This window comes from Cornus florida, unplaced genomic scaffold, assembly GCF_030987335.1.
Source record: "Cornus florida cultivar Cherokee Brave unplaced genomic scaffold, ASM3098733v1 CherokeeBrave_3.0.0_Hap2_Chr09, whole genome shotgun sequence".
NCBI lineage: Eukaryota > Viridiplantae > Streptophyta > Magnoliopsida > Cornales > Cornaceae > Cornus > Cornus florida.
The window spans coordinates 26,192,564-26,218,195 of NW_026775579.1; the positions used below are offsets into that span (position 1 = coordinate 26,192,564).

General features: G+C 38.4%; 1 protein-coding gene and 1 pseudogene across 1 annotated transcript; one reads left to right on the top strand and one right to left on the bottom strand.

Annotated features, from left to right (window-relative positions):
* Window positions 1-471: 471 nt before the first annotated feature.
* On the bottom strand, window positions 472-1,167 carry LOC132272423 (protein SRC2-like). Its single transcript, XM_059773579.1, has one exon. It carries the CDS (start codon window positions 1,165-1,167, stop codon window positions 472-474), a length of 696 nt encoding a protein of 231 aa, XP_059629562.1.
* A 16,399-nt stretch (window positions 1,168-17,566) lies between these two features.
* On the top strand, window positions 17,567-17,665 carry LOC132275632 (small nucleolar RNA R71; annotated as a pseudogene).
* Window positions 17,666-25,632: the final 7,967 nt, after the last annotated feature.

Consider the following 25,632-nt stretch of genomic DNA (forward strand, 5'->3'; position numbering starts at 1 on the left):
ATCTTATAGTTCAATTTGAATTCAAGTAAATAGGTGAAATTAAAAATAAAATAAAAAAATTGCATTTCCAAAATTCACAATACTATACAATTTGATAGAGAACTCATTATGATGAAAGTAGATGAAAATAAACAACAAATGGATGTAACTAGATAAAGTGATTAGTGTTTTTTTTTTTTGTTTTAGCACAAAATAATGCCAAAAAGGTACTTATAAAATTCGAAAAATTAACTAAATCACAAAAATTCATCTTCTATATCAAACCTAAAAACCAATTCACAACATCAAATTATCTACAAATAAAAGATCAAAACAGATTTACATATCAAAATCAACTCATCAAAGCCATCTTCATACCCAGCATCACCGATATCTGATACCATATCTCCGACAATCAACCCTCCGATCAAACCAGCTCCAAATCCCGTCCCAAACTTATCCTTTTTTTTTTTTAGGTTTCTGCACTTGTGGTTATGGATACCCATATCCCGCCATCGCCGGCACCGGATACTCCTGCGGCAGTGGTGGATATCCGAAACCCCCCGCTGCTTGCTGCGGCGGATAAGTATAAGGTGGCCGTGGATACGCCATCGCCACCCTAGCAGGCTGCGCGACCGTGGTGCTCACACTGATATTTGGTGGATGCACCGTCACGGGCTCCTGAACTTTCGCCTGCGCCGCCGCACCGGCCTTACTTGAATCAACAGACGCTGGATACGCCGTCACAGGCTCATGAGCTTTCGCCGGCGCCGCCGTATGCGGCGGAGTAAACTTCCCATCGTACTTGTACGAGAATTTCAATGTACCTTTAGGCTCTTCGGGGGGTTTCTGGACTGGATACTCGACGACGCGTTCGGAGGTGGTGTTACCGGCGAGGAGGTCTGGCAGCGGGACGTAGACGTAGCCGATGTCTTTATCGCCGAGGACGCGATCTGACCGGAGTGTGAAGGTTAGGCAGAGGTCGGGCTTTTGCAAGGCTGATTCGGCGACGAAGTAGTTCATGTGGTGGTTCCACTTGGGTTTTGTTCCGCCGTGCTTGTCGGCGCGGGTCAGTTTCCGGACGCCGGAGATCGACGCCACCACGTAGACGTCCATCTTGGTCACAAGATTCACATCATCGAGTCCTTCGGCGGATATAATTGTGATGTCTAAAGTATGGTAGGCCATGTCTGTGTATGCGATTGAGCAATTGATCGAAGAATCAAGATTGTGTGTGTATAATAGGAACCGAAAAGACGATATAGCGTGTGTCTGTGTCTGTGTCTCTGTGGATTTATGGACTAAATAGTTAATACACAGTGCGGTGTGTATTTATATAGAGGCGGCCAGGGTTTCTTGTTTTGCAAGCAAGGAAAGTCAAGCGAATAATCCTTTCAAAAATTGGAATTTAGTAAAGGTTCAGGAAGCTACTGAGAAGATCATTTTATGGAAAGTGAATAATTTTTTAATTTTGTTTTTTCGTCCATTTAGAGTAACTTTCCATATTCATATTTCTATATCCCAAACTAATTTTGTTTTTTATCTGCATGTCTTCGTATCGGTTTATTTTCCATCTCATAATTCTTCACCAAAGCCTCTTTTGTTATTTCAAATTTTGCAAAATAAAAATCTATTTAAATTTTCATAGATTGAACTTTGCAGTCAATCCTCTCCTAAATTTGGCTCGACTCCCCATAACTATTAAGGGGTTGTTACTTGTAATACCAGTATTGTCCTTTGCTACATGTAAAATAATGAAATTAGCCCTATATTTTATACAAACCTCTTGTTATTATTGCCCCCAAATCAAAAATGATTACCATTATTATATAGTTCCAATTAACATAATTAGTAATCTTTACCCTCCTAAAACCACTTGTAACACAAACTAACAATTTTTGTTAAATAACATTTTTCGTCCGTCACTCATCAACACTTGCCTCAATTACTCAGTGAATTAGTATTTCATGTAAAAAAATTTAAAAGACCAAAGAAGTGGTTATTGACATTCCAAACAAAATTATATTGTTTTAGAAGTAACAACTTGGGGGACATTCCATCCAAGATGAGTCTTGCAACCAGTGATGGAGCCAGGATTTCAAGTGAGGGGGGGCACACTGCCAAAAAAAAAATAATAATAATACGGAGTACATATATATATAACAACTATAAAATTTAAAAAGACAAAGAAGAAGAAAATTATTAAAATATAAAAGGAAAATAAAAAAAAACTTTAATAGGTAATAGTTAAAAAGTTTCAATTGAGGAAAAAAAATTTGACTTTTTCTATTAAGAAAATTTAAGGAATGTGAAGAGTAAAAGAGAAAATAAAGAAAAAATAAGAATATAATTTTAGGAATTACAAATTTGAAGGGGGGCACTATATAAATTTTGTTATATATATGGAAATTTTTTAAAAAATTACCACATATATTATAGGTTGCTGGCCAATTAGGGGGGGGCACGTGCCCCCCCTAGGCCTTCATTGGTTCCGTCCTTGCTTGCAGCCCTAGTTTATGATGTCAGGAATGAACGCAATTGCAGGATTTTCCAAAAGAATTTTCTATCACACTTTACAAACAATTTTGATTGCTTGTTACCATGGGCCTCTTTGGCTCTATTTGCCTTTGGGCTCACTGTATAGGGTTAGTCGTTGCTATCCTGCCTCGGTTTTATTTTAATATATTTTAATTTACCTTTCAAGAAAAAACTTGGGGTAGATTTTAAAGAAGCATTACTTTATGGAAGGACAGATGAAAAATACTAAGACAACAAATACACAAATTATTCTCATATAAAGCAAAAATTCCTTTGGTTTAAAATATAAATAAGTTGGATGGATGAATAAGATGAACTTCACCCTTAAAAAAAAAAAAAAAAAAAAAAAAAAAAAAAAATTCCCTAATCTTTAAAGTTCAACTGGTTATCAATTGTCTAGAAATCAAGAGAATTGGTGAAATAGAAAAATAACAATAATAATAATACTGTTTTTTTGAACATTAATTTAGTACTATACAATTGGGATGAAGGTAAATAAACAACAAAGAGCTCGATAAAACTGATTCACATGGATGATGAATCACATGACATAGCACATTGTAGGGGTCCTTTTTTTTTTTAATCAAACAATAAACAACAATGTAATGGTGATATTAGAAATACAAATATGAAGGAAACGGAGGAGATGCTTAGAGTAAGAGGAGGAGAAGAAGACTAATTATCAAGATTAAGATGGTGGTAGGGCAAGTATACAGTATCTTATGACAGCTTCCTCTTCTGGGTTTGGTTGTTTCTTCATAGGACAGTACTATTTATAGGCTCGAACTACATTGGTTATTATCCAATGGTCCCCTTCATGCGTCGTGTCTCGCATGCATTGCTCCTAGTCAGGATTATGCGGGTAATCTTGGGGATTTAGGAGCTTGAAGAGTCTAATCCTCTCATTGAGCCTTGGACTTTGTTGCCATGTTATTTCTCCCTTAATCAAGGGTATTAAATGCTGCTTGGCCGTCGGTTGGTCAAGCCTAACATAGCATTAAATGTGATTTTAAGGTTTGCTGTCATAATGTGCATAATCCCATCATCTTGTTAATTGGGCCTTGCTGAAAACGAAAGCACTTCTTGACTTCTCATCCACCAATCCAATATCCTCATAAGTTTCCCAATCTTAAACTCTTTGCAGCCGTGACAACCCTACCTTCGTTTCGTGCCATATGTGAATTTTAATAACGAGTCTTTCGGGGCTCTGCTCCTCTAAATTGGCATTGCTTGGGCTAATACCAAGGTTTGGAATGCTTGAGGGTTAGATCCTAGAGGCTTGCATGGGCCTGGAGCGATGTCAGGGCTTAAGGTGCTCGAGATTTGGTCACACGAGGCTTGAGGGGCTTGGAGTGATGCCAGGACTTAGTGTGCTCGAGTTGATCCATTAAGGCTTAATAGGCCTGGAGCGGTGCCAGGGTTTAAAGTGCTCGAGAGTTCGTCACTCAAGGCTTGAGGAGCCTGAAGCGATGCCAGGGCTAAATGTTCTCGAGAGTTGATCCATCAAGACTTAATGGGCCTGGAGCGATGCCAGGGCTTAAGGTGCTCGAGAGTTAATCCATTGAGGCTTAATGGGCCTGGAGCGATGCTAGGGCTTAAGGTGCTCGAAAGTTGATCCATCAAGGCTTAATGGGTCTAGAGTGATGCCAGGGCTTAATGTGCTCGAGAGTTGATCCATCAAGGCTCAATGGACCTTAAACGATGCCACGGCTTAAGGTGCTCGAGAGTTGATCCATCGAGGCTTAATAGGCCTGGAGCGATGCCAGGGCTTAAGGTGCTCGAGAGTTGATCCATCAAGGCTTAATGGGTCTAGAGCGATGCCAGGGCTTAAGGTGCTCGAGAGTTCATCCATCGAGGCTTAATAGGCTGCAGTGATGCTAGGGCTTAAGGTGCTCGAGAGTTAATCCAACGAGGCTTAATGGGCCTAAAACGATGCTAGGGCTTAAGGTGCTCGAGAGTTGATCCATCGAGGCTTAATGGGCCTGGAGCGATGCTAGGGGTTAAGGTGCTCGAAAGTTCATCCATCAAGGCTTAATGGGCTTAGAGCGATGCCAGGGCTTAAAGTGCTCGAGAGTTCATCCATCGAGGCTTAATGGGCCTGGAGCGATGCCAGGGCTTAGGGATGCTCGAAGGTTAGTCCTTCGAGGCTCAAGGCTTTGACTTTTCAAATCGCCTTGGGGGATTAAGTTAGGGTCGTATTGACTTGTCAATGTGCCATTTCAGCTTTTAATAAGTGACACCCACATTTTGTCCCCCTGCACGTGCGACGGTTCAAAAATGTATTGTTGTGTGTGCAAGTCTAGATGGCTAGGTCATTTATTCATTTGAGGAAATTGAGTGGACGCGAGATTGAAAGGTCGCCTTTAGTCATTAATGTGCCGTCTATTGACGCTTCAATTTTGGGGTTTCCTGAGGTAAGGGAACTGTTTAAAAAGGGGGAAAGTGATGGTGTGAAGGTGCACTTGAGAGAAGATTTACCCTTACCATTTTTTTTTATCCTTGCCTCTATTGTCGCCGGAGAAGAAAGTTTACAAAACTTGAGATTTTTTGCTTGTGTTGATTCAAACTTTGGGATTACTACCAGGTGAGTAAGAAACAAGAACTGAGCAAAAAGGACTGCCCTCCGCCTAAGGTGTCGTCGGATTCAGAATGGCGGCGAGCCCCATTTTTTGGGAAACACGACTTACTTTGGCACCGGGAAAACCAGGCCTTGGTTGCCAGCGAGCTATTGGATGTGGTGGAATTAATGGAAGAAGAGGTTGAGATTAACTTGGCTTCACATATTCCTACAAACACCATTTTTAGATTTGGTGTCGAGCAAGGGCGATACCCACTATCCTTTGTGAATTTCGTGAACCATATTAGCCCTTGTCATGGTTGGGAGGCATGGACTGACGCGATCCTTGCCAATCCAGTATATGAGGCAACTTCAACTAAGACGAGCCTCTTACCTTGTATAAAGTTGTTTTGTCGACTTCATATTCCTCGCGATGTAGCGGGTTTATGGGAATTAATCTCATGGTGGAGTTCGAGTTTGCACACATTTGTCACCGCGTGGGGAGAGTTTACTCCCTCTATCGAAGATGTAAGCCAGCTGGGATTACCTTTTCAGGGTGTGGAGAATCCTGGTTCGTGGGAATTCTCGTAAGAGGAGGAGACTCTAGCCTAGGATCTTGAACTAGCTTTGGATAAGACCAAATACTTCAAAGGCACGCGCAAGGCCATTCTAGGTGCTTTGGTACAATATTACTTCAAAGATTTCCCCATGTCGAGGAAAGACCTCTCAAAGGAAGGGAAAAAGGGGATTCCTGGTCCTTAGATTGACTACCCTTCTGGTCTTGCGTCCTACTTATTGTGTTGGCTCTCAAGGTACGTATTGGAGGGTATTCTTGAAGATGCGCCCTTACCTCGCCTCTTGGACCTCGCGGTGAAGTTAGCGAGCGGTGTAAAAATGGCACTCGCGGCTCTATTTTTGGGGACGTTATACCATCGCCTCGACATGGTGCGCTCTGTTGGTCGCTACGCCCATGGCTCTTATGCATCTACCCACTTTTTACAGATGTTCTTATATGAGAGATTCCAGCCTTATGCTACAAACCTTGCAGACTTGACTGTTGACGAACAGGTCGTGCGAGGTATGAGATGGCATGGGCGTTCCCCTCGAGGATGGCTGGGGTATGCCTTGGACTAGAGCTTCCAATTTATCTCTCGCCCTTAACCTACAGACTTGCCTAGGGCATTGACTATGCTTATGTACTTTGAACATGATGAGCACATTCCAACACGGGCTCATCGACTAAACTCGAGCGAGGTGCTAGTGTTTTTGTTAGTCACCACCCAAGGTTGTTTGCCTGCCTTATGGGAGGGTGGCCAAGTATTGAAAACTTATAACCCTCGCTCAGTGCCTCTACAGTTTGGTTATAACAAGGGAGTGCCCTCGCAGTATCTCTTTGCTGGGGGCGAGGACTCTTATGACGGGAGTTTCGTGAGGTTTGTAGCAGATCACGTAGGACTGCTGTGAGAAGGAGTCGGCGCTCTATTCTTGTTGGGAAGGGATATAGTGCCTATGTGCATAGAGATGGCTCGCTCGCTCTCGGCCATAGAGTTAGCGAGCTAGAAAGATTTCTGCTCTAGCCTTGCCCAGCGAGCGAAGGCATTGGTGATTTATGCGGGGAACTTCTCATTGAGACCTCCTATAAAGTTTGATAGGGGTGCGTACTGTAGTTTCACGCCTGAGCTTGCACTACCAGCGGTACAAGAGGGGGAGTCTTCGCAACCTGCCACAGCAACCTCAATTCCTGAGGTGGAAGTGGCTCAAGTGCTTGTCCGTAGGCGTAAAACGAGAGCCACTTCTCGTGCCAACATTAGACCTCCTAGAAAGCGAGCGGTGGTGAGTACTGTTGAGCCAACGGTTGCTACTGCGAGGGAAGAGAGTGTAAGGTTTCTAGCGCCAAGCACATCTCGACCCAACATACCCTCTAGCAGGAATCCACTTGTAGATGAGCCATCAAAGAGTGTAGGTACTAACACTTCTGAAGATGATAGAGAACAGCCTGGCTCGATGGCTGCTGCTTTGTGCCGAGTCGAGGTAGGGTGCGCAGGCTCCGTCGTGTGCGAGATGGTGGGGTTGATGGCACCATCCATGACATAAGCTCTGGCGAGGTATTAGCTTCTAACAGTGAATTCCCAAACTTGCCTACTTTTAACTTTGTACAAGCTTTAGGTGAGACTGCTCTACATTCTTGTGCTCAGGAGAATACATCTATAAGGGTAGGAGAAGAAGAAATGGAAAGGTTGGCGTTGGATGTCTTGCCCTTCATTATCATTCTAGACATGCTAGTGTGTACTCACGTTGCTGAGGTGGCGACGATGATGTGAGATTATGTTAGTATATCAGAGATACCTCAAGACAGTGTTGACATCACTAAAGAGGCAGAATGACCAAGAGAAGGGGAGAGCGCTGCTTGTGATGATTTCTCAATAAGGGTCGAGCACTCATCTAAGTCTCCAACTCCTGAGGTGACAATTCCTCGGATGAGCCTATAATTGAGTCGCCTAGGGGCAAAGATATGGAGGTGCCTGCCCAAGAAAGTGCTGACGTAGCTCCGAGCACTCCTATGGAAGTGCGAGAGCCTTTACAATCTGGGGATGAAGATGTAGCAGAATAGGCCTCCTTGGCAAGGGACGAGTCTCCTAATGATGAGGGTCTAACTTCGCCTTTGGAGATACGAGGGTCGGAGCAAACCTCTCTCGCACATGATGAAGCTTCAACAGAAGGGAGATCACCATCTTCTCCTTTGACAGGGTTGCAGACCTCGAGAGACCTCCCTAAATCACAAACCGAGATCCAAATTATGGATGCCGCGAGTACTCAAACGGGACAGATCACACCCCCTAACAATAAGCAAGTTGCGACCGGCTCGGGGGGTAAGCAAGTTGCTGATCAAATAGAGTAGGTTTCGCGCCCACTTGATGAGCCAACTTTGGTGAGTTAGCAAGTTACTGATACTGGCGCGGAACCATATGCTGCTAGGGGAAAGGTGGAATGGATGGGTATGCCACTCCCTCACGCCTATGTAAAGCTTCTCGAGATAGCTTTCGCGCACCACCTCGAGGTGTCACAATTTCTGACGTCGCATTATACACTTGTACGACAATCTATGTACTTGTGCCTTGGCAAGATTTTGGAATTTTTTGTGGACATTGAGCAGGGTTTAACTAATGAAAACCTCGTGAGGGAGGCCAAACTTCTCTTGGACGACGTGCAAACACTCGAGGTTCCTGGATTTTCGGATGCGGGTTGGCCAGGCCCACGCCCGATTACTCAAGGATATCAAACCAATTAGCAAAAAACGAACACATAATACAATTACGATAAAAAGGAATAAATAAAAATTACTACAAGAAAACTAAAATGATAAACCCAAAACTTAATCCTCAGAAAAAAAATTTATAAATAAGAAACTATTCTTATACATCCAACTTTTTCATTTTTAATACAACTCGGGAATCCATCAGGTGGACCCCTAATAAAAATCCAACACTGACAAATGAACAATTGAAGAAAATCCAATGCTAAACCATGAAGAAAACTTCTACGTTGTCGGAAGAATGAGTGACCTTCTCTGCTCAGCACGAACAAGCTCTAAGACCTGGAACCGTCCGTTACCTGAAAAATAATAATGGGTCAGGCCCACAAACAAGTTCTATCCTAACTACAATCTAAATAGAGACCCGATACGCAGATACATCCTAGATATCTCAACCATATTTATATAGTCCGTAAATATATACATACATATATATATATATATATATATATATATATATATATCCATACTATAGGACTCTTACTGGACTACAATGGGGGTCTCAACCTGAATAGAAGGCAACATGCAAAAACGTACCCAAAGGTGGGATGAGTACCTAGACCTAACAGGGTATACCTCAACCATCATAACCAGTTACTCATCCCAACGCATATACGCTCCCTAACCAATGATCCAGAAACTTAAGTACATATCGCGGTCTCATAAATTATATATATAAATTCCCATCCAAATCAATGTAGTGCCACTCAACTGCTTGTTGCCAAGACACGACATAAAATTAGGATTTAAATGTTTTAATTAAACCCATTTCCTTCCTAATACAGAAATATAAACAAACATCCAATATGTCGTTCAACGGTTTTAGTTGACATGACATGCAACCATGTAGGATTTAACTGTTTTAGTTAATCTATTATGTATGTATGAATAGATAGGAATTAACGTTTTGATCTAATCCGTCCCCAATATGCCACCATCCCATACCGTTGCATATAATGCATATGATCCGTAAATGGTACAAAATTTCAAACAGTACATCAAATAAAATCCACATAATCTATATAGTTGATAACAACAGAATTTAACCAGTTCATCAACTAAAATCCAAAATAACATCCCTGTAATTGCTAAAACATTATTTAGTAGTCCAGCAATTAGAATCCAAAGCATTTAATCCACGTAATTATAGAACAGAGTTTTAATATCTCAGCAATTAAAATCCAAAGTAAATGTAAAACAAGTCTGATAATTAAATGACCCCATTATGCATCCAAAACATGATTTATAAATCATACGATAGTCCATTAAATTGTTAAAACAAAACTAAACGATTTAATCCTGTTTATCCGTTAACAGTATGCAAGATCAGTTAAACTTTGCTACTGTTAAATCCATGAGCACAAAGACATAAATTATGCAATGTGGGTTCTAATACAGTATAATATAATGTTTGGAATCCATGCTACAATCCATTTAATTGTTAGACACAGTTTGCGCAATTAAATCCTCTCTATCCGTTACATCCATGAACAACATGCAATTTGTTTTAAACTTTCATACAGTTTAAAAATTATTAGCATATAAATAAAATGTTGCATCCTAAGGCTTTAATACACCATGAATTAATATTTGAAACCTCCTTAATATCCCAACACAATTCAAAATAACAAATTTAACCAAACAGTGTGCAAAAATAGCCACGATACCTTTTAAAACAACAGTGCCTGCTCACAAGACAATGGAGCAGGCTCCAACCACCTCAGAGCCAGCTCCCTAGACCTTGGAGCTGGCTCTGTGAAGAGTGGAGCCGGCTCCTAACCTCTTGGAGCTAGCTCTCTCTCCCTCTCTGAGAGCACTGCACTTCTACGTTTCATCTGTTTCGTCTCCGGCCATTTCTAGCCATTCTATTCTTCATAAATACTGATCTTAAGAGTCTAAAGAATATCTAGAATCATCCAGTAAAAAGAACTCTAAAATCAATTACCGATTCAACATGTTTTAAGTTCAAAACTGAAACCCAAATTTGCAAGAACAATTCCAGAGTAAATTTAAACACACACAGGTAAACAATTCAATATATATAAAACATGCAAGATTCAATTAATATTCGATTAAAATCCTAGAGATCATCTAGGTATGCATAGAACACAGGGCAAAGGCAGAGAGACAGAAAAGAACTTGCCTCTTAAGGTTTCGGTTTGAAACCTTTAACCCTCTTCTTTCGAGGTTTTCTGGTGACCTTAGTTGCCATTGAACCTCCTCTGCCGCTCTTGGTTTAACCCACGAGCCAGCCCCTGTTCCTCCTCCTCCTTAGTTCAGCCCTCTAGTCTAAAGCCTAGCTTTTCTTCCCCTTAGTTTCTTTTAGTTTCTCTCTCTATTCTTACGTCTCTCTCTGCTGCTATAAGGTTTTTTCCAACTCTATTGCAGACATCCAATGTATTTATAGGTTAAACCTACTCCAACCCTAATCCTTATTGAAATCCAAAATCGACGGAAAGAAAATAAAACTAATTACATAAAATATAATGATTAAATATATACATTATTTATAATTATATATATATATATATATATATATATATATATATATATATATATATATATATACAACCTGCTAAATTCCTATTATTAACATAAATAATAAATAATTATGAATAATAATACTACTCTATTCTTACATACGTATATACTCAATTAAATATATACCATCATTCATATATGAGTAAATATCCGTACCCATCAAACCTCCTGTCTAAGTAGTTCTATGTGACCCTTTGGCTGGTCCATTACTACCATCCAATTCCATTCTTTTAAAAACATAAAAATCAAAATAAAATACTTTTAAATCTTTTTCAAATAAAATTATAATAAATTAAAATCATTTAAGCACACAATAACAAACAACACATAAACAATTCAATCAAGAACTATTTACATAAATTAAAACACACAAGCAATTAATCAATAAGTCAGTTAACAATTTAAATCAATTTAAATAAAACATGAAACTGTACAAACACATAGCCACATAAGCACCTAAAACACAATAAAAATTTCAATTATATCCTTTTAAAAACTAGGGGCATTACATTCTTTCCCCCAAACAAAAGGAATTCCATCCTCGGAATTCACGAAACTCTGAATTTTTATTTTTATTTTTTTAAAATGCATTCCGTTCTCGTGTGGACTTAGCCTCTATGTAAAGGCTCCACCACATTTCAATTCATCCAACAAGAAACAAGGTTCCTATATTTAAGAAACATCACAAATATATTTATTTATAGCTTGGCAACTCAACTATGCCCCCCTTAAGTATATGTATTTATACTTTGGCAAATCAACTATGTTGACAATTCAATCATGTCTTTGGCAAATCAACCACGCTGGTGGCTTCTCGGGCGGTGCACAAAACAATGCACAAAACTTTGAGTTTGGAAATTAGTGTCAAGTGGGCACCATAATTTAAATTTATAAACCGCTTAACACCTATACTATGTAGTATGAGTGAGAAGGGATTGTCCCAAGGGATTAAGTTGTCATACTAGGTTGGGGAATCAAAATTAGGGTTAGTGGGTTGAGTGATCAAAATAGTGGTTGGTTGGTTGGATTAAACTAGATGCAAATTAAACTAAAGTAAACAATAATACAATAGAGAGAATAAGAGAGAGAGAGATCTTAGGGTTTAGAAATCACCATTAAGCATAGCTTTTCTACATCTTTAATGAATGATTAATAAGGTGAAGAACATGTATTGTAATGAAGTGTGTGTGTTTGGTTGTTTCAACAAGCATGGATGACAAATTAAGCATTATTTGTCTAAATAACATGGTGGATAGCACAACATATCAAATTAAGCCATTAATCATTTTTTTAAGCTCACAATCCAAACATATCACAAGGTTAGAGATACATGTTACTTGCTTTTCATAAGTATGGAACATCAACAACAAACATGGATTGTCCTCCCATTTAACAACTACATTACAACTAAGCTAATGACATGAAATTAAACTAATTAAACTAAGGGAGAGACACAATCCATCAAGAAATGAGTATGAACCATCAAATAAACCATAAGTACATGACATTAAGCACTAAGTCTTGACAATCTCTAGATCTATAGCATCAACACACATAGACATGCATCAATAACACAAGAAATAGAGACAAACACATGAACATCTATTCTAGCATACATAGACATATGGATAGAATGAATGATCAATTAGAAGCATTAAACCATATAAATCATTGAAGAAATAAGATATATATATATATATATATATATATATAAGTGTCAAGACATGAATCACAATACAAATCCCCTCAAAAATACATAAATCAAGAAATAGAAAGCATGCTTAGGGCTAACTCTACCCCCAAGAGAATGTCTAGCCACTCATGGATGATGTCCTCCAACCCTTAAGGGCAAGCTCTATGGAAGAAATCTGCTCCTTGGTTGATGAAGAGTCTCTAATGGTGTCTCTAGCCTCCTCCTCCTCTTTGCTTCCTCACTAATAGTTCTCTAAGGTATGATATGATGTGATACAATATGATCCTCTATCTTAAAAGTAATCCTTATCCTTATATAGGTAGGTTAAATGACACCAAAAATGAGCTAGGGTCGTACAGCAAATATTCCCCAATGATTGGATAAATGACAACTTTTGTAAGCTGAAAATTAAACTTTTTCGCATTGGAGGAAGTTCGATCGATCGAACCTTGGACTTTGATCGATCGAACATGGCTGAGTCAAAGAACCACAAGTCATCTGGCAAATAGGTGTGGGTGGCGAAGTTCTCGCCATCGGCATAATGACCTGTGAGAAGAACGGCCATATCTACTTATGAAAGCCTGTATGGCCTGGGATATGTCTCCTGTAGCTTGGGAGGGCAGTCGTGTGGACAATGGCATGATCTGGATAAGGTGTCCACAGTAATAGAAATCAAGTGGCCATCAATAGAGGTCCTCAGCTCCGCCGTGGTACGCGGGGCAGGACGGAGGTTCTGGAAGAACATCCGTATTAGCCTCGGGTACACGGGGTATGTGACAGGAGCAAGAATGGCTGCAAGGCTCTTCCGGAGTATATCATCATTAGCGGATCGGGTAAGTACCGATCTGGAGAAAAAATCTGTATCGAAGGCTGACTCATGCGCCACTGGAAAGCGTGAGTATCTGTGTAATGGTTGGTCTAACTCCCTGGCTAGCTGAGCTGGTTGTGGTGGTGGAGATGGTATATGCTCAGCCTCAGCATCACCGTGGGAAGGAGATGCACCAGCATCGGAATGGAATCTGCTGTTAGAATGAGGAGACAGTGTGGACTCAGCTGGCTCTTCCTGTATAGGGTCCTGTACATGAGATGGACTGGCCTCGTCATTAAAACACGGCCTACCTTGGCGGTGATAGCGTCCGCGGGCTACGGTCTTGACCCGAGCCATGGCCTAAAAAATAATTGAAAACTTGCAAGGGAAGTCAGTGCCGATATAAAGAATTTAAAGCACAAAATAGAATCATGTATGTCAAGTAAGATAGACAAAACAAATTAACGACATGAATCTATAAAAGTGATATGATGTGAACATGCGAAGCAGTATAAGTGTAAAATGCATCCAATGTGGAAAATCACAGGCATTGGGCATGAATGAGATAGCATGGACACAATATAAGATGCATGGAATGTGTATATGAAATCTGTGAAGTTCGATCGATCACAAAAAAATGTGAGATCGATTTTACATGATCGATCTGAGAAATTAAGGAATTAAGTTCGATCGATCTCACTTGATTGATCTGAGAAATATGTTTGATCGATCTAACTCTGCGAAGAACGTGGACAGTCACAGATCTGTGACGTGGATGACACGGGGCCTTCATGAACTAGGTCATGGGCTCATCAACACAGCATAGCATCAATCATATTCACCTAATGAAGCCCATACTCCCAAAATCAAATCAAAAATACAAAATCTAATAAAATATATATACACATATATACATATATAAACAACAACCTTCAAACTTCATCAATGGAGGTTTTCAACATTAAAAGAGCATGGATCTAACATTTAAAGCAAGTGTGAAGCAAATGGATGCTTGAATCTAAAGGATAGATTCGGATCTCACTTAGAAATTGAGAGAGAGATATGGAAACTCGAAGGGGTGAGATGCGAAATCCAAGAGGAGAGAGAGAGATCTAGGATGAGATGAAGCTCGCCGGAGATGTTTGCCAGAGATGGAGAAGGTTGGGTGCAGCGGCGACGGAGGATAGGGTTTAGAAGAGGGTTAGATTGATCTTTGAAATCGATCTTGAAACCCTCGGTTTCATTTTTAAAAACTTTCCCGAACTAGTTCGATCGATCGATATATATATATTTTTTAAATTAAAAATTAAAAATTTAGAACTGAAAATTAAAAATTGAAAATAAAAGTTTTTTTTGGATTTTTGAAGAATTAAAATAAAATAAAATCTTTTTGGGATTTTTGGAAAATAAAATAAAATAAAAATAAAAATATTTTTGAAATTTTAAAAATTAAAAAGTCGAACAAAGTCAAAGATAGTGAGATGAAGAACAGAGATCGATCGGAACAAAATGTTCGATCGATCTGACAGAGAGCTAAAAATATGCAGGTTTTGGGTTCAAAAATTTGTCTAAGTGTTGGAACTCAAGATTGATCGAACTTGAAGTTTGGATCGATCGAAAAAGTTATGATTGATCTGAGAACAAGTTTGAACGATGGGACAAAGAGGTGATTTAGATGTAGGTGGATGCAGGTCAAAATTTTTTCTAAGTGTTAGATACAGGTCAAAGTTCAATCGATCGAACTCTCATTTGAGATCGATCGAACTTTTGCAAAATGCTCAATCACAACATAAAAGTGCATGCAATCCTAATCACAGTTCCTACCAATGCATATGAACCAAAAACAAGTATCTAGACTTCGCAAGAAAAATTAAAGATAGAAATGAGGGAGGAATAGGGTTTTGACACCCTACAAAATGTCTTGCTAGTCTTTAACGTCTCTAGCAAGGCGTTGGGTTTTTTTAGCCTGGATCAAACATCTTGTAGTGCATCCCCTCCTCAATGGGGTGATAAGTGCTTTGAACTCCATCCAACAAATGGTTCCTTAAGGAACTTGTTGGATTAAGCTCAAAATATGTTTTCGGTCCTTGATCAATGCAATCTTTGGGCTTCCACGCCCTTTTAAAACAAGATTTTGAAACAACTTTCTTTGGTTTGAAGGTTGAAGATGGACTTTTTGAAACCTTGGTCTCATGCAAAAGCTCAATTCCTTCACTTTTAAGGTCATGACATTTCTTTACAACATTAATCTTTTTATGCTTGTCAAATGAATTGGGGGTTGGATTAAAAATATTCAACTTTACCTTCATGTGGCCAAAAGAGATCTTCATTATCCCCGTCCTACAATTAATGTTGGCATTTATGGTTGCCAAGAAAGGACAGCCAAGGATAACGGGAATTTGGCTCTTAGGATTTGGGACTAGTTCCGTGTCAATGACAACGGAATCAACGGGAAAGAAGAATTTATTAATTTTAATCAATACATCCTCGATGATACCCCTAGGCTTTTTGATTGATCGGTCGGCAAGTTGTAGAACTACCGACGTTGGTTTTAAATCTCCTAAGCCTAATTTGACATATACCGAGTATGGAAGAAGGTTAACACTAGCTCCTAGGTCAAGAAGAGCCTGATTAATGATATGATGACCAATGATGCATGAAGTAGTAGGTGAACTGGGGTCCTTAAACTTGAGGAGAGTGTTATGCTGCAAAATTGAGCTCACTTGCTCGGTTAAGACCACTTTTCTAGGTGCTTGGCTTTTGTTCTTCCGCTTTTGGGTGCACAAGTCTTTTAAGAATTTGGCATAAACCAAAATTTGTTTGATTGCATCAAAAAGTGGAAGATTGACTTTCACTTGCCTAAACACGTCCATAATTTCATTGACTTTGGCCTTTTGCTTGTCATTTGAAATGGATCCTTTTAAGGCATCCGGAAATGGAGCTTTTGGCTCAAAAACCTTTTTAGAAATTTTCTTTGAAGTCTCTTCAACACAAGAAGTTTTCAAATCATTTTGCATATTTTTCTTTTCAAAATCACTTTTCAAATCACTTTTCAACACATTCTTATTTATATGGTCATGCACATGCAATGAAGGAGGAATATGATATGAAACGAGACAGGTGTCAACTTGTGGTTGCCCCGGTTCACTCTCTTCATTGGTCACACCCACTTAGTTGTCCACAATCTTTCCACTTCTTAAGGTAGTCACTGCATTGACATGCTCTATTGTGTGATCTTTCGATGAGGAATGAGTCTCCACAACACATTGTTGCTTTTGTGGGGCATTTAAAGGCATTTTTCCCTTCTCTCTTGCATTCAAAGTACTAGCTATTTGCCCTACTTGGGTTTCTAGCTTAGTAATGGATTGAGAGTGAGAATGAAGTAATTGTGTGTTTGCCTCCAAAGTGCCCAAAGCTGTTAAAACTTTTTCTTCAAAAGCGGGACTTCTAACATTTCCTTGGGAATATGATGGTTGATTAGGAAAATGAGAATTTGAAAATTGGTTTCCTTGTGATTGATATGATGATCTAAAACCTTGGGAACCTTGGCCTTGTAGTGGAGGTGGAATGTATTTTCCTTGAAAACCGCCTTGGGAAGGGTTTGAGCCATCCCCTTGGTTTTTCCAAGAGAAATTCGGGTGATTCCTCCAACTAAGATTGTAATGATTTTCATAAGGATTGTTCCTTTGATTATCAAAAACAACATTTGCTTGCTCATGATGCTCACTTTGCACATGTCCATGGGGACAATTGGAAGTAGAATGTAAAACACTTGAACAAGTCATACACGTCTCATTAGATGTATGATGAGAATGGTTAGGGAAGGAAGATACTTGATTCACCGAGTTTTGGTTGATCAAAAATTGATCAAACCTTTGAGATAATGATTTCATCTCGGCAACAATTTCATTGGAGTGGTCGACTTGATGTAAGCCAACACTCTTCCTACCACTAGAATTTCTACCATTCTTCGAAGATAAAGTACGATGCAAAGAATTTTCACTCATGCTCTCATAAAGATGCCACACATCATCCTCATGCCTATCAATGTAAGAGCCACCCATGGAAGCATCAACCATGCCTTTGTAATTGTCCGATAAGCTCTCAAAGAAATATTGAACTAATTGCCATTTGGGCATGTCATGATGTGGACACTTCCTAAGCAATTCATTAAAGCGTTCCCATGCCTCATGAAATGTTTCTCCATCCCCATGTGAAAATTCTCGAATTGAGGTTCTCATGGAATTGTTCTTAGAAACCGGATAGTACTTCTTCAAGAACTCTTGTTGCATTTCTGCCCAAGAAGTTATTAAAAAAGGCCTAAGATTGTTAAACCAATATTTTGCCTTATCTTTAAGGGTGAATGGAAAAAGTTTAAGCCTTAAGACCTCTTCCGGCATGTCCGTATATTTTACGATGGAGCATACTTCAAGAAACTCATCCAAATGCTTGTAAGGTTCTTCACTTGGAAGTCCATGATAGTTAAGAAGCATTTGAATGGTTTGTGTCTTGATTTCATAGTGATGTGCTCTAAATGGTGGCAATTGAATGCATGTAGGTGCATTATATTCATTAGGCACATAGTGATCTCTTAAAGCTAGGGGAGGATTAGCAATTGGAGGTGCAACATGGGCACTTTGGTTGCCTTAAATGATGGGAGGTGGTGGAGCATAGATTGGCCTTGGCATTCCCAATGGAACTTGGCCTTGTTGTTGTGGTGGATGAACATATGGCCTTGGCATGCCTAATGGTACTTGCATGTTATCATGATGCACATTGGGGTAGAGGATACCTTGTTGGTCTATGTGACCAAGGTTCTCCATATGGTCTTCATTGTGTCCTTTCATTGATGAAATGGATTGACTAGAACTACCTCTTCCCCTAGGGTTTTGAACAATGGATTCAAGATAAAAATTTAAAGGTACAAAAGTGGGTCTCAATGATCTACGACCATGCATGCACAATGCAACACAACAAGCAATGACAACAAACACTTTACATTCACAACAAATCAATAATCAACAAATTTCCTCCACATACAATGTTCATACTCCCATACTTAAACAAAATGCAAGAAAAGTAAATTGCCTCCACGTGGGCTTACGATTTATCTAAGAATTGAAATATAAGCCTCCACGCGGGCCAACGATTTAACTAAGGGCTTGAGTAAAGAAAAGCTCACAAAGGTCCTTTAGCACTTCAACTCCAAATTTATAGCTTAGCTTAGCATATTTTTAGATTTTTAGCATTTTTCCTTGCTTGCTTAGCTCCTTTGCTTGCTTCCTTGCTCAATGCTCCTTATCAATCAAGAACAAACACAATAAATAACAAAAATTGAAAACAAAGTAAAGACACGATCAAAAGAGTAGTAATTCCTAATTGGTTCCACAAATACGACATTGCCAATCAATCAATCCCCGGCAACGGCGCCAAAAACTATGGTGGCTTCTCGGGCGGTGTACAAAACAATGCACAAAACTTTGAGTTTGGAAATTAGTGTCAAGTGGGCACCATAATTTAAATTTATAAACTGCTTAACACCTATACTATGTAGTATGAGTGAGAAGGGATCGTCCCAAAGGATTGAGTTGTTGTACTAGGTTGGGGAATCAAAATTAGGGTTAGTAGGTCGAGTGATTAAAATAGTGGTTGGTTGGTTGGATTAAACTAGATGCAAATGAAACTAAAGTAAATAATAATGCAATAGAGAGAATAAGAGAGAGAGAGATCTTGGGGTTTAGAGATCACCACTAAGCATAGCTTTTCTACATCTTTAATGAATGATTAATGATAGGAAGAACATGTATTGCAATGAAGTGTGTGTGTGTGGTTGTTTCAACAAGCATGAATGACAAATTAAGCATATATTGTTTAAACAACATGATGGATAGCACAACATATCAAATTAAGCCATTAATCCTTTCTTTAAGCTCACAATCCAAACACATCACAAGGTTAGAGATACATGTTACTTGCTTTTCATAAGTATGGAACATCAACAACAAGCATGGATTGTCCTCCCATTTAACAACTACACTACAACTAAGCTAATGACATGAAATTAAACTAATTAAACTAAGGGAGAGACACAATCCATCAAGAAATGAGTATTAACCATCAAATAAACCACAAGAACATGACGTTAAGCACTAAGTCTTGACAATCTCTAGATCTATAGCATTAACACACATAGACATGCATCAATAACACAAGAAATAGAGACAAACACATGAACATCTATTCTAGCATACATAGACATATGGATAGAATGAAATGATCAATTGGAAGCACTAAACCATATAAATCATTGAAAAAACAAGATATATATATATATAAAAGTGTCAAGACATGAATCATAATACAAATCCCCTAAAAAATACATAAATCAAGAAATAGAAAGCATGCTTAGGGCTAACTCTAGCCCCAAGAGGATGTCTAGCCACTCATGGATGATGTCCTCCAACCCTCAAGGGCAAGCTCCATGGAAGAAATTTGCTCCTTGGTTGATGAAGAGTCTCCAATGGTATCTCTAGCCTCCTCATTTTCTTTGCTTCCTCACTAAGAGTTCTCTAAAGTATGATATGACGTGATACAATATGATCCTCTATCTTAAAAGTAATCCTTATCCTTATATAGATAGGTCAAATGACACCCAAAATGAGCTGGGGTCGTACAACAAATATTCTCCAATGACTAGATAAAGGACAACTTTTGTGAGCTGGAAATTAAAATTTTTCGCACTGGAGGAAGTTCGATTAATCGACCCTTGGACTTAGATCGATTGAACATGGCTGAGATCTATCGAACTGAAGTTGGATCGATCCTCAATGGCGGCGCCTTTTTAGATAAAAACAAATTTGAGATATTTTGAAGATATTTTTGGGAAAAGGACAAAAGTGGTTGGTAGGGTGGTACAACTGGATAAGATTAATCATTTGGATATGGACAAGAGTGATCGATCGATCAAAGAAGGAAGTTGGATCGATCGAACTTTTGAGATCTTTGAACAAGGACAAACATGGCTCAGATCTATCTTGAAGTGCTGAGATCGATTAAAGTTGGATCGATCGAACTTTTCTTAAGATCGATCGAAGTTGCTGAAATTCCACCCTTTACTTCCTTTTGCTCTATTTTGCTCCTTTCTTTGATTCATCCCAGAATTGCTTCAATTATGCTCTTATTTGGCTGAGTTAGCTTATTTTGGGGATAAGTACCTGAAAATGGAAATAACTCGAAATCAATACAAAACGATAAAATAAAGTAGATAAAGGTTCTAGAATACTTAAGCTTAAGGGGTTTAAATATACACTTTGCAGTGCTCATCACATGCCGACAATTCAACCATGTCTTTGGCAATTCAACCATGCCGCCTTAAGTATATTTAGTTATACTTTGGCAAATCAACCATGCCTTAATTCAACCACATATTGATTTTAAACTTAATGATAAAATAAATCACACGTAGTCACAGCATACATATCATACGCATAACATTAATTTAAAACCAATCGATCTAGATAGACAAATTAAACATGTCCTTACACCAACTGGGTCATTAGAACAGATAGTCGATATCTTGATGAACCTTATAATCGTTTAAGTGCATTGAGAAGAAGTGCCGATTTTAAATCGCATTCATTCTGACAACACTAACAGAAACTACTAATCCTTCGTCAGTACCTTAAACTCTATCTGAGCAAGGTAGCACCTGCACAAAGATCAACCCTAATATTTACAGCTGACTTCTTTAATGCCCTTGATAACAGCCAGTGTCATTATTATACAGGCTAAAACTTCAACTGTGAACTTAACAACAAATTGAAAAATATAAATATCCTAGCGGTTGTTGAGAGCGTCCACCTCTATATTCCCCTCCACCAGACAAAACTAAATACAAAGTGTGAATCACCACTTTGATACATCTAAGTCGTCTCATAATCCACTCTATCCATATGAACTGATGTCCTACTAGTTCGAAATAAACCATAATTGAGCTGATTAATGTAAACACTAACCAATATCCCAACCAGATTCCTGACCCTTTTGTAAAGTCAGCAATCCTCAACTAAATCTGTGAAAATGCTTTATCATTTCCACGTTAGTATAGAAAATATCTACATGGATCTAGTGATCTCTGATGGTTCCCCTTAATTATTTAATTAATTTTAGAATTGAAAACAAAATCACTTTGTCCCTCCTCTTGCCTATCCTCCAAAAATCTACTCCATATCATGAGTGCATCATATTTCCACTCGGATGAAGAAAGAACTAAGTGTTGTGAACCTCAGTCCTTGCATCTTCTTTCAAATTTGTCCACTGAAAGTACCATTAGTCTGGTACCATCAGCTTCCATCTGCACCCATTGTTTAATTTTGAAGCATAATCAAAAGCTAACTCCACAACCTAAGTCCATGCACCACTGATCCGTGATAAACTTATCGATATGGAAAGTCAACCGGTAATGCCATTCATTGAAAGTCAACTAGCTATGACTTTTCCATACACACCGTGCACCTCTTCCTTATATAGGTGTTCAGTCTCACCTTCCCGTCCTTGACATACCCTACTTCTTTAATATAAGTAAGTGTCACTTTGACTCCTTGTCTCACTTCAAATGAATATAGAACTTTTCCCATCCTCCATATAGTCATCAATGTCGTAGCAACAGCTAATTGTTAAGAATTATAACCCTTAAAAAAAAAATTCCACATTTTATACAGTGTAGAAACTTTGGTTCCTCCTCCAAGTGCAACACCAGCAACTCCTCCAAATGACACCCTCGTGAATAGTGTCTTAGTTACGAATAGACTGATGAAGATTTAATCAGTCCATTATCCTCTCTCTGTGTCATTCTAATAAGTACCTACCAACACGAATTCCTGTACGTCTTGGTGATCACTTCTGAAATTTCCAAAAAGATGTTCTGCACCTCCAAAACCTTTGATAAACCATAGTGGCATTACAGTAATCTTTATCTACCACAACCTAACGAATACCGCCACATTAACATCCACCATTATTAAGGTGCTGTAAAAAAAACGAATCCATATCTAGTGTAAAGCATATCAAACTAATCATTTTAGATTATTTGGTGCATATTGATAGTTTAACTATCCCATCCCAAGTAGCATACTATAATGATACATGTCCGGGTCCAATAGATTGGCTAGAATTATGTATATTTACCAAATCCCATGACCACATGTTCACAATCCTAGTGTAGATAGCGCTATTACTCCATGTTACTAAAACAATAGTTGGCTGATCACATACTTGTGTCCCCAACTAAACCATAATCCAAATCCTGAATAACTAATGAAAAATGAACACGTATCACACACACAATAAAACAAAAATAAAATTCTCCTTCAGCTATCGTCCACTCTAGATAAGAAAACTTCATTTGAACTCAACTTGCAAAAATATTGTGTCATAAAATCTCCTTTTATAGTTTCGTAGGTAATCATCCAACCTCGAAACCTATCCATTTAACATAGCTTAAAAGCAACATTCGTTTGCCTAAGCAAATGTCAAAGGCTTAACCCTCATCCTCCTTATACGCGAAACGCAAACTGTCTATCGTGGCTTTATAAAACAACTTAAAACATCACAACCTAATCACCATAATCTCTAAAACGTGATATAAAATCATTGCTTCATTCTGATAAGAACTCCATCCGATCCCCAAACTCCTGAAGAGTACCTTTTTATCTATTTCCATTAGAGATGATACAAAAATTGAACTATATGTAGATTGCTTCACACCAACTCTACTAGTATCATTCACCATAATACTGGTGAATAAATCACCCTCATGCGATCCCTCATCTTCAAGATTTAGTATCCTCTTTCTTGGATACGTTAAAATCTCCTCCCTTAGGATCCTCTTCGAGCTCCTACTCTTCGTTTGTCTCCTTTGTGAGAACAACTGAAGTTGTGTTGGCCCCGATATGTGGTGACCTAACACTTACACCTTAATCCTTCCCTGGCTTATACTTTCTAAGTAATGCCAACTTCGGAACTAAACCTTCGATCCCAAGTTCTGCTTCTGGTAAAGAACTCGATAACGTACTCCATTACTTCTTTGGGTCTGTATCGCTTTCGTTTCGGACCCCATCCTCCTCCTAATGTCAACCATTCCATAACTATGAAATTTTAATTGACATCTACTCCCCCTAACAAATCGTAAATAGAGTACAACAAATCCTAATATGGTTCTAAGTTAAGAGACGCACCGCGGAAGTCCTTTAACGAAAGACACTCCTAAGGACACGTGAACCTGGAGTGTTCTGATACCAACTACGATACCCCCGAATTTTTGGATGCAGGTTGGCCAGGCCCACGCCCGATTACCCGAGGATATCAAACCAATTAGCAATAAACGAACATAGAATACAATTACGATAAAAAGGAATAAATAAAAATTGCTGAAAGAAAACTAAAATGATAAACCCAAAACTTAATCCTTAGAATAAAAGTTTATAAATAAGAAACTATTCTGATACATCTAACTTTTCCATTTCTAATACAACTCGGGAATCCATCTGGTGGACCCCTAATAAAAATCCAACACTGACAAATGAACAAATGAAGAAAATTCAATGCTAAACCATGAAGAAAACTCCTACGTCGTCGGAAGAATGAGTAACCGTCTCTTCTCAGCACGAAAAAGCTCTAAGACCTGGAACCGTCCGTTACCTGAAAAATAATAGTGGGTCAGGCCCACGAACAAGTTCTATCCTAACTACAATCTAAAAAGAGACCCGATACGCAAATACATTTTAGATATCTCAACCATATGTATATAATCCGTAAATATATATATATATATATATATATAATCCGTAAATATATATATATATATATATATATATATATATATATATATATATATATATCCACACTACAACACTCTTACTAGACTACAATGGGGGTCTCAACCTAAATAGAAGGCAACATGCAAAAACGCACCCAAAGGTGGGCATGAGTACCTAGACCCAACAGGGTATACCTCAACCATCATAACCAGTTAAGTATCCCGCATATACACTCCCTAACCAACGATCTTGAGACTCAAGCACATATTACAGTCTCATAAATTATATATATAAATTCCCATCCAAATCAATGTAGTGCCGCACAACTGTTCGTTGCCAAGACACGACATAAAATTAGGATTTAAATGTTTTAATGAAACCCATTTCCTTCCTAGAAATATAAACAAACATCCAATATGTCGTTCAACTATTTTAGTTGACAGGATACGAAACCATGTGGAATTTAACCATTTTAGTTAATCCATTCCGTATATATGAATAGGTAGGAATTTGTGTTTTGATCTAATCCCATACCGGTGTATATAATGCATATGATCCGTAAATGATGCAACATTTCAAACAGTACATCAAATAAAATTCACACAATCCATATAGTTGATAACAATAGAATTTAACCAGTTCATCAACTAAAATCCAAAATAACATCCCTGTAATTGCTAAAACATTATTTAATAGTCCAGCAATTAGAATCCAAAGCATTTAATCCACGTAATTGCAGAACATAGTTTTAATATCTCAGCAATTAAAATCCAAAGTAAACATAAAACAAGTCTGATAATTAAATGACCCCATTATGCATCCAAAACATGATTTATAAATAATACGATAGTCCATTAAATTGTTAAAACAAAACTAAATAATTTAATCCTGTTTATCCGTTAACAGTATGCAAGATCAGTTAAACTTTTCTACTGTTAAATCCATGAGCACAAAGACATAAATTATGCAATTTGGGTTCTAATACAGCATAATATAATGTTTGGAATCCATGCTACAATCCATTTAATTGTTAGACACAGTTTGCGCAAATAAATCCTCTGTATCCCTTACATCCGTGAATAACATGCAATTTGTTTTAAACTTTCAAACTATTTAAAAATTATTAGCATATAAATAAAATGTTGCATCCTAGGACTTTAATACACCATGAATTAATATTTAAAACCCTCTTAATATCCCAACACAGTTCAAAATAACAAATTTAACCAAACAGTTCGCAAAAATAGCCCCGATACCCTTTAAAGTAACAAAGCCTGATCACAAGACAATGGAGCAGGCTCCAACCACCTTAAAGCCGGCTCCCTAGACCTTGGAGCCGGCTCTGTGAAGATGGGAGCAGGCTCCCAACCTCCTGGAGCTGGCTCT